The sequence below is a fragment of the Engystomops pustulosus genome, chromosome 5 (genome assembly GCF_040894005.1).
Source record: "Engystomops pustulosus chromosome 5, aEngPut4.maternal, whole genome shotgun sequence".
Taxonomy (NCBI): domain Eukaryota; kingdom Metazoa; phylum Chordata; class Amphibia; order Anura; family Leptodactylidae; genus Engystomops; species Engystomops pustulosus.
The window spans coordinates 81,478,490-81,489,711 of NC_092415.1; the positions used below are offsets into that span (position 1 = coordinate 81,478,490).

General features: G+C 42.1%; 1 protein-coding gene across 1 annotated transcript; it reads right to left on the reverse strand.

Annotated features, from left to right (window-relative positions):
* Positions 1-3,958: 3,958 nt before the first annotated feature.
* FOXC1 (forkhead box C1) lies at positions 3,959-6,132 on the reverse strand. The gene has a single exon (XM_072152475.1). The coding sequence runs from the start codon at positions 5,754-5,756 to the stop codon at positions 4,299-4,301; it is 1,458 nt and encodes a 485-aa protein (XP_072008576.1). The 5' UTR covers positions 5,757-6,132; the 3' UTR covers positions 3,959-4,298.
* Between the last annotated feature and the right edge of the window lie 5,090 nt (positions 6,133-11,222).

Sequence of the window (11,222 nt, forward strand, 5' to 3'; positions counted from 1 at the left end):
ATAGATAGCTAGAACGATCGTAAATATATAGGATACATAAATGTATAACACAGTATATAACTAGCTAAATATAAAAATTTGATAGATGATAGATACATACATCTAAATATATACAGGTTAGGTATATAGCTAGATCAATATATTTGTGATAGATCACTAAATATATAAAGATCGGATAGCTATGAAAATGTAAACATGACAATTTGAAACAATAAGTAAAAAGGTAGACAGCTAGATAGCTTGACAAAAAATACTCTATCCAATACTCAATCACCTCCAGTATCTATCTATCTATCTATCTATCTATCTATCTATCTATCTATCTTATCTTATCTGTCTGCATTATATATATATATATATATATATATATATATATATATATATATTATATATATATATATAATATTGTATAAAGATTGATTGATCTACATATCCCTCTTTTATTGTTATCTATTAGCATTCTCATACATGCCTGTAGTGTCCAGTTTATGTACATATGCTGGCTGAATGATGGGGCATGTTCTCTCCTCTGGTAAAATAAAGAGATCCTTATTATAGGATCCTTATTAACCGCAGGATGATGTGGCACAGTCCTCAGCTCCATGGATTACAGGGCTCTTGTCTGGCCTCAGCTGTGTATATTGGGGAGCAGGGCTCCACATAACACTGGCCTCACCTATGTATATTGGGAAGCAGGGCTCCACATAACACTGGCCTCACCTATGTATATTGGGGAGCAGGGCTCTACATGGCACTAGCCTCAGCTGTGTATATTAGGAAGCAGGGCTCCACATCACACTGGCCTCAGCTGTGTATATTAGGGAGCAGAGCTCCACATCACACTGGCCTCAGTTGTGTATATTGAGGAGCAGGTATCTACATCACACTGGCCTCAGCTGTATATATCGAGGAGCAGGTATCTACATCACACTGGTCTCTGGTGTGTATATTGGGGAGCAGGGCTCCACCTCACACTGGTCTCAGCTGTGTATATTAGGGAGCAGAGCTCCACATCACACTGGCCTCAGCTGTGTATATTGAGGAGCAGTGCTCCACATCTCACTGGCCTCAGCTGTGTATATTGAGGAGCAGAGCTCCACATCACACTGGCCTCAGCTGTGTATATTGAGGAGCAGGGCTCCACATCACACTGGCCTCAGCTGTGTATATTAGGGAGCAGAGCTCCACATCACACTGGCCTCAGCTGTGTATATTGAGGAGCAGGGCTCCACATCACACTGGTCTCAGCTGTGTATGTTAGGGAGCAGAACTCCACATCACACTGGCCACAGCTGTGTATATTAGGGAGCAGAGCTCCACATCACACTGGCCTCAGCTGTGTATATTAGGGAGCAGAGCTCCACATCACACTGGCCACAGCTGTGTATATTAGGGAGCAGAGCTCCACATCACACTGGTCTCTGGTGTGTGGACTAGGGCCGATGCCCGGTTAGGTGCCTACATGCAGCTCTTGCCCCTGTGCAGTCTCTATTTGCGTTAGGATTAGTCCTGTTCCTGCCGGCCATGCTCCGTGTGCTCTACACACTGATGTCACACAACCTGCAGACCTATATTAGTCTGGAATCTTTCTTTTTTTCTTTTTGGATCCACTTTCAGCTTTGTCTTAATAAACACGAAAATAACGTGTGATTTCAACCGGCATAAAAATGCCACAAAAAAATGTAAAATAGGGAGAAATTGCTCTACACGAAAAAAAAAACCCGCAAAAAATAATCTCCGAGACCTCACAATTATAATCATTATTTCGTTGTATAAGTATTGTTAACACTATGACTTTAATCTTGTTCATGCTGTTGTTATTATTACTATGACCAAAAATATTGTGTTTTACAGTCGCTATTACTATAATAAAAGTTCTGTGTATTATTGTCCCTGTTACTATTGTCACATTATATTAAACTCGATCGTCAGTATATCAGCATATTATAAGGCGCGCGATTATTATTGTAATAATTTATTATAATAATTAGATAAATGGAGACGCGCTCTCCTAATATAATTAATAAGTTAATTATGTTAATGGACATCAGCCACAGAGTAAAGACACCTCCTGGAAGCCTGACTACAACACTACATGGAAGCTGTTACTCTTTTTTTTCCATCAGTCCATCTGGGTTGGTGAAAACATTTCACAAATACAGGATGATCAGTTTTATATGTTACAGCCCAGATTTACACAATCTATAACCTCTACAATACATAAACTTAAACTGGACTACGGATTAAATATGTATATATAAATATGAAGTTATTTTTAGCGTCTTTAATCTATTCAGTTAAACTTTTAGGACAATCAGTGCTACAGTATATATATATATATATATATATATATATATATATATATATATATATATATATATATATATACCACAGTGCAGTGGATTTCATAAGAAAGATATTTTATATGGATGGCATAATTATATATATGAGACATTTTAAATAATCGTTTTATACTGAAAATGGAAAGATGTTAGATAGAATATAGTTAATTGGGTTAAATAAATTAGTATATCAGTATACACAGCTAGCTCGATAGATGTGTATAGCATCTAAGTATATATGTAAATAAAATAGATTGCTATCGGATATTTTATGATTTAAAGATCATACATAAAACATGATAGATGTTAGCTTAAGATAAATAAATTGAGATTCATTAGTATATACACACACATATAAATATATATATATAGATATAGATATCATTAGATAAAATAGATCGCTATTTGATATTTTCTGATTTACAGGTGATACATAATAGATTTTAGATAGAATATGATTAATTAGATTAATTAGTATATAGATAGATATATGAGAAACGAGAAAAGGTAGATTGCTTTCGGATATTTTATAATGGAACGATTATACATAATAAATATGAATAGATATTTGTCTAGGACTTATTAGGTGCGATGATTTTTGATAGTTATAAGTTATAGATGTAATAGATAATATAGACTGCTATCGGATATTTTCTCATTAGAAGTTGATACATAATAGATGTAGATAGAGAGATGTTAGAATGAGATAGATAAGAGATAACATACTGTAATATGAGTGATCGCGGGAATGAGTAGTAAATAAATTCTACACCTTATGGGTTTGTCAACACGACTGAAATAATGACACCACAATCCTTACACAGCGCCTGGACCACCGGGGACCTCACAGTGTCAGAAGATAAAGCAGAGAAGTCATGGTGTCCTCCTCCTAATATTTCTGTGCACATATACAGGATTGTATCATTTCATGTGACGTGTATCCTGTCCTACAGATCTGGACACTAAGCACAGCACTGGGAGTCTTCCTAAAATGAAAGAAATGACCCTGAATGTATTAGCTAATAGAGATAATAATGAGCCTTAAGTGGCTCCTTCTAGATAAGGGCCTGATAATTGCCTGTGTGATAAATGCGAGGCCTAGAGATCTGCTATCGACTAATCGCTCCCCAATGCTGATTGACAGGCACATGACTGGAAGCTAATAGGAATTCCCTGCATTACCTGATGGATCGGGGAGGCTGAGCTCTGCCCCAGGAGTCTAACTGGAGGATTAGGGTCACTGTCTACCTGACCTGGAGCAGCACATCCAGCTATTCCCTGAATCCCACCAAATACCAAGAAATAGGACATACACGAATAGCAAATAGAGACATGAATGTATATAAAAGGGAGAAATTGCTATTACTAGTCTAAACTATTATATTATATATTATTACTTTGTTATCACACACTATTACTATACTGTTATATACTATGCATATTTCTGCGCACGGATCCAGCTTCTGTTCACACATTATTGTGTCTATACATCTACTACATCTCCGGGAATGGATACAATTATAGCATAAGTTGTTACAGTAAAGATAATGGGGTGATAACTCTTCACCCTGGTAGTAGATATGGGGAACGTTACAAAGCAGCAGACGTAGAAATCGTTCACATAGAATGGTCATTTATTAGGAAACAAACAATACTACTGTACTATGCCTTCAGGAGAAACACACCGGTAACATAGACGGGTACAATTCCCTTTTGTCGCAAAGTTCACACAAGCAGATGGACAACACTGTCTGGTTTGGTCCTCATTATCCGTGTAGACATTAAAAAATAAATTACTATATTGCAATATACATGTCCATATAGAAAGCTCGTCATATATATATGCTCTGTAACATAGCAAAATCAGATACCTTACAAAAGAACCTGTGGTAGGAGCAGGAACTTACGTGTCGTCCCTCTACAACCACCTAATGGGGTCTCTACAGAGTTGTGGGGTCAGAACTTGCTGCAGTCATAGACAAATGCCCCCGATGTGCGGTACAGAGACTGGCTGGAGGGGAACGACATCTGACAGCTGCTGTTCCCATTCACAGGGGAGCTGTTCAGCCCAATTCTCTGCGACTCGAACATCTCTCGCACAGAGTGGAAGTTCTGCTGCTGTCCTGGGTAGGTGGCCCCAGCCAAGTGGCCTAAATCCCCCGACTGATTCAAGTACCATGAGGGGAGCCTGCCCTGGTGAGGGTGCTCCTGGCTGCCATGGCTGCTGGTGCTGATGGAGTAGTCGGGCAGTGTCTCTTCCACTGTGGTGGCGGCCGGTGTGCTGCCTGAGCTCAGGTGTCCTGCCCTGTCTCCCGAGTACAGGCTCATGGCCTGCATGTTACAGTGATAGGTCCCTGCGGAGCCGGTGCCACTGCTGCCCTGACTACAGGGGGAGCTGTAGAGGGAGCCCTGGCCCGGGGAATAGCTGAGTGATAGGGAAGGGGCTATGCCAGTCCTGGAGGAGGCGATCAGACTGGTGGCCAGCTCTCCTGTGGCCTGCGGAGAGCCCCTGAGGGAGGTCATGATGTTGTCCACACTGAAGCCCTGGCTGTGGTGCTGGTGCTGCTGGGCCTCGGTGTCCATGCTCATGGACCTGCTGGGCGGGATGCTGTGCGGGCTGCCGCTGGACATGCTGCTGCTGCTGTCCGGGCTCTCTATCTTGGGCACGGGGTTGAGGGCAGGAGACAGGGGCTGCGGGGGAGAGGCGCTCCCGTTCTCCGTCTTTATATCCTGGATCCTGACGGGCTGGGGGCCGCTGTCCTGCTCCACCGAGGCCTGCTGCTGGCGCTGTTGGGGCTGCTGGCCGCCCGGGGTCTGGCTGGGGTGATGCTCCTTCAGGACCCGCTCCTTCTCCTCCTTGGTGGCATCTTTGACCACATCTTTCTTCTTGAACCTGCGCCGCCGCCTCAGGAAGCTGCCATTCTCGAACATGTTGTAGGAGTCCGGGTCCAGGGTCCAGTACGAGCCCTTGCCCGGCTTCTTGTCGTCCCGGGGCACCTTGACAAAGCACTCATTAAGGGACAGGTTGTGCCTGATTGAGTTCTGCCAGCCCTGCTTATTGTCCCTGTAGAAGGGGAACCTCTCCATGATGAACTGGTAGATGCCATTCAGGGTGATCTTCTTGTCGGGGGCGTTCTGGATGGCCATGGTGATGAGGGCAATGTAACTGTAGGGGGGCTTCACCATGTCCTTGGGCTGAGGCTGGGGGGTGTAAGGACCATAGGCTCTGGCCATGCCCGCCTGGTACTGTTCGTGAGCCGGGTGGGAGTACATGCCCATGGGGGCAGGCATGCCAGTGTAGCCCCCGCCAGCTGCCGCCGCAGCTGCTGCCGCCCTGTAGTAGCTCTGGTCCCCTCCAAGGTAGGGCACAACCCCCAGGGAGTTGGGGCTGGACACGGAGTATCGCGCCTGCATGGTTCTGGATCCTCCTGCTGGAGGCCAAGCGCCAGCCTCCTGCCCGGGCACTGCTGACAGAGGACTGGCCTCAGGATGGGGCGAGGGTCATACAGTATCCACAGGGTCACGTCCAGGCCCGGCGCCGGCGGGTCACCGCATACAGGACACGTCCCGCTCCCGTCTGTGATGCTGAAGGATCTCTATCCCCGGCTTTATGTCTCGTCCTCCCCGGCAGATGTCTCCGGATACAGGCGCCTCTGGACGGGTGTAACTTCCCCAAAGACTAGAGCACAAGACGTGCCGACTCCGGGGCCTCTGTGCCGGGGATCTCAGGCTCTCTGCGGCTCGGGGAACATTGGGGAAACTTGTGAACTTTGAGCATCCGTCAGCAGGCAGGGACTTTTCTACAGAGCAGTCCAGACTGGCGGGACACGCCCTCTCCAGGGCTCCCAGCCAATCACAGGGCGGGACACTCGCACAGACACCGGGGGCAGCAGCAGCAGCTAATGCGGGATCCCAGGCGCTGACCACACACCCTGCACATCACACTCCTCATGTCATAGGAGACAGCAGATGGGTGATGCCAGCTCTGCTGATAGTGTGTGCCAATGGGCACCTCCAGGTCATAGGAGACACTGCATATACTATGCCACCTATAATGATAGTGTGTGCCAATGGGCACCTCCAGGTCATAGGAGACACTGCATATACTATGCCACCTATATTGATAGTGTGTGCCAATGGGCACCTCCAGGTCATAGGAGACACTGCATATACTATGCCACCTATACTCATAGTGTGTGACAATGGGCACCTCCAGGTCATAGGAGACACTGCATATACTATGCCACCTATACTGATATTGTGTGCCAATGGGCACCTCCAGGTCATAGGAGACACTGCATATACTATGCCACCTATACTCATAGTGTGTGACAATGGGCAACTCCAGGTCATAGGAGACAATGCATATATTATGCCACTTATACTGATAGTGTGTGCCAATGGGCACCTCCAGGTCATAGGAGACACTGCATATACTATGCCACCTATACTGATAGTGTGTGCCAATGGGCAACTCCAGGTCATAGGAGACACTGCATATACTATGCCACCTATACTCATAGTGTGTGACAATGGGCAACTCCAGGTCATAGGAGACAATGCATATATTATGCCACCTATACTCATAGTGTGTGACAATGGGTAACTCCAGGTCATAGGAGACAATGCATATATTATGCCACCTATACTGATAGTGTGTGCTAATGGGCACCATCAGGTCACAGGTGATAATACATAGATGATGCCACCTATACTGACAATGTGTGCCAATGGGCACCTACAGGTCATAGGAGACAATGCATTTATTATGCCACCTATAATGATAGTGTGTGTCAATGGCCACCTCCAGGCCACAAGTGACAATACATATTTGTATAATCAGGTGATTATACATAGATGATGCCACCTATACTAATAGTGTCTCCCCAGAGCTGGGTGCAGGACTACAGGTTGGGATGTGTAGATTAAAGGATATTGCATGTTAAAACGAAATAATTCTCTTTATTTTATGTGAAGCGCGACCAAGCCTTACATGGGTGACAGCAGTGGTATTGTCCATGCACCTCCGCAGCCTGGTATTGTGCAGAGATCTGGGTACTGCTGGCACTATGGCTGTGTGCCCTGGTAGAAGCAGGACCTAGCTGGATTTGTGCCACTACTATTAGCATCTTATTAAAGCTCATTTGGAGAAGTGAAGGTTTGGTGTCTTTTCATCTCCTCTAGGCTGGGACTTGAGGGAATGTGTGAAATGAGCCATTTGCTCTTCTTATCTCCAGTTTGCTCAATTCTCACCTGTCTGTGACTTGTAAATGAGGCAGCCTGTGTATGTGTGGGGCATCTCCTGTGTACTGGTGATGTAAGGGTTAAGGGGATGGAGTGTGGCTAGGGCTGCAGCATTACACACATGTTTGCTTATCTTCAGACCTCTCCATACACATCCACGTTTTTCCACCTGTTAAACATATCCCGGTCACTGCCATAGCTCGTCCTTGCCTGTGATTGCCCACAGACTGTACCAAACGCCATTCAATACCAGGTATCATCAGCAATACCATTGCTTTTGTGAATATCAACATGGAAATCGTTTATTATTATGATTACTATTTTTACAGACTGTCCTAAAACTTGTCTGGTTTTAGTGGAAATCCTACAGGAAGCTCCAACTGCTTAATTTCTGTGAATTTTCGGAAACAGCCGTGTACAGACAAAAGAGCTGATGTAGATCTGACGTTTTCTTATTAATAATCCTACTCTTATTAGATGTCTACGGATGGAAGAAGAGGACTGGGGACACACTACAAGTAACATGACTGATAGTTCCCATAGCAGGGCTAGGATAGGTCATTCCTAGCATAGCCCCCCTGATATCCCATCCCTAATACTGGCTACATTATGATTGAGTCCCCAGATGGGACAGGTAAGGGGAGAGGCGCCCTATTCACATTCTCCTTCCCAGAGACCTGCAGATGAACTTTTCATTCGCCAGCCTGGGGGTGTTTATACACATTTCACTGCTACCCCCTCTCCGGCTGCACAGGCGGCTAGTCACTGCACTAAGCATCAGACTGGGCATAGCACATACCCAGCTGAGGACAATAAGAACTCAATCCAGAAAAATATGTAGTGTCCTGGTACAATTGTTATGTTTGAGCTTAATTTTTATATATTGTCGAGTTGGTTTCTTTACAATAGGTGAGGACCATTATTTAATTATCTTTATGAATCATACTAATAAGTATAATCATCATATTAATAATATTAATCATACAACTGCAATTTCTACTTTTTTATTCTAGAATACTAACGATTTTATTGTTGATTATTTACATGTTATCAGTGTTGTAATTATTAAAAATAGTTTTATATCATTATTAAAATATGTGTTACATTTTGTTTGTTTGTATAATTATTGTTACACAGATTACATGTAATGGTCATTGAAAAGTGATCTACCTATGTTTGTATGTATTTTGAAGGAATCAGGATGTGTCTGTTGAGTGCTACAATTGTAACTTGGTGTCGTGCTGCTAGCAGTGCTGAGTTCACATTAGGTTTCACTAAAATTGCAGCGCAGATATTTCAGCAATGTACTTCTACACATTTATTATAATTGACAGCTGAAGTGTCAGACTGTCCTGAGTCAGGATTAGGTTATTTGGGGTGAAAACAGTAAGTTTTACACCAAGACTGACAGTCACCGTCTCCTCTGCACTGTACACTGTAGACCAGAGAGGCACATGTGGCATGAGGAGGCTTATACGGTATACTACTATATGTATATGTATTCTGTATATATTTATTCACACATATATATTAAAACATTTTGAAATAGATTTGTATTTGTATTATATTGAGCTGTAGTTCATTAAAAAATATAGTTTATATAAAATCATATAAAATTGGCTTTTCTAAAACAAATCTAAAATATACCGAATCTTGTAAGTGTGAATACTTGACTTTTTTCTTTATTCCGTTTTGAGGGAAGTTCTTAAGCCATAAGAACAAAAGCTTAAATGTATCACCTATTTTTTGGTTGTCTATTAAAACTATAATGCTATATACTAACATTATTTAATCTAAACTGTTATATTGAAGACCCCCTGATCTAGGTCTCAACATGATTCCCTCATACTAGTTTAGAAAGGACAGATATATTAATGACAAAACATCCCAGGGGGAGATTTGTGTGTGATGGCACTAGTTGTGATGGCAGATGTCTCTCTGTGCTGGTGCTGGATAGAACATTTTTGCAAGCAGCATTTGTTCAGTATGCACTTCAATCCGGCTTCTGCCCTGTACACGCCTGCATTGTGACTTCCATTTGTAGCAGAAGTCACAATACTGTGCTAGATCACTCGAATCCTTAGAAACTATCCCAGTGGTTTATATCCCTCCACAATGTACCTAGTATTGATAGGAGAAATAGTATGTGCAGTATCGTGGCCAGTGACTTAGGTATATATAAAAGAAAGCTGAAGTATTTCAATGTTTGGTGATATTATTATATACAAGAAGTGTATGAAAAGATGGTATCAATAATGAAACGCAGCTCCAGGTGTCATATACTTTGCCCATCATGTGATTTTTACCTCTTACATTTTTGCTGGTCAGTTTTACCATTATTTGGTAGTTACATCGTTCAGTTTGTGAATTCAGTTTATCTTATTTATTAGACTGGTTTTAATTTATTTCAGCTATACATTCCACTCTTTATATTCTTTGGTATACACCATACATCCTAAAACATTGTTCCTTCACACACCGGATGGAAAATGTGAGTTTTTAGTTTTAATGTTTTGGGCTCTGTAGTTAAGATCTTATTATAAATACATATAGGTTTGTAGTTTATCTAGTTTATTATGTATAATATGTAACCATTGGATGTGTTCTCACACTTAAGGCAAGTTTCATTTGCTTCTAAAGTGAAGCTTGGTAGCGTTAATATTGTGACTTTCCTTCAGTTTTTAATACAGTATTGGATTATCTACCTTCATGAGGTTTCAGTGGTAAAGAAATAAATAGTTAATTGACAGCATTATGTACACTGGTAAAATATTCAGTGACATCACTGTATGTTACAAGACTGGAGTGAGAGCAATGAAATGTTCAGTGACATATTCACTGTATATTAGAAGGCTAGAGTAATACCATTTTCAGTGACATGACATGACAGTGACATAACTGAGTGTTAGGGCTCTTTCACACTGTCGTGTCTGTTGGGTATGCATTGGAGACAGATCCGTTTTTGTCTCCGTTTTGCTTACATTTGGCTGCATTTTGTCTGTGATGCTTCCATTTTTTTCATATCTGCACAAAAAACCTAAAGGGTTTAATATTGGTTAGACTAAGTTCACACTACCGTTCCTTACCTTAGTTCCTCACCTCCGTTAATGAAGGTTTAACAGCTTTAACGTATCACTTACAAATCCTGTTGGCATCAATGTAAATTTTATATCATCCGTTATGTTGCTTTCCATTGCTTTCCGTTAGCCATACATTTTTTTTTAACCGAGAGAAGGAACAGAGGGAAGGAAAGGTAGTGTGAATTTAGCCTTATCCGTTATGGTCAGGTAAATGGATCTGTGAATTTTGCGGACCCATAGACTTCTATTGCCTTCTGTGATTCACATGCGTGAAAAAAATATCACAAGTTATATAATTTTTTACCACAGACAAGGGATCAGTGGAAAACAACTGAAATGCGAAAATTACCTATAGAAAACAATGCATCTGTGAAAATAACTTAATCACCAACAAGTAAAACAAAGCCAGTGAGCCCAAATATTTAGTGCCATTACTGCATATTAGGCTAAGTTCATTCAAACCTCTGTTAAAAAAACACTCTTTTTTGACGGAGGTAAGGAGCTGAGGTTTTAATGATAGTGTGAACTTAGCCTAACAGATACCTGCCTAATTGAA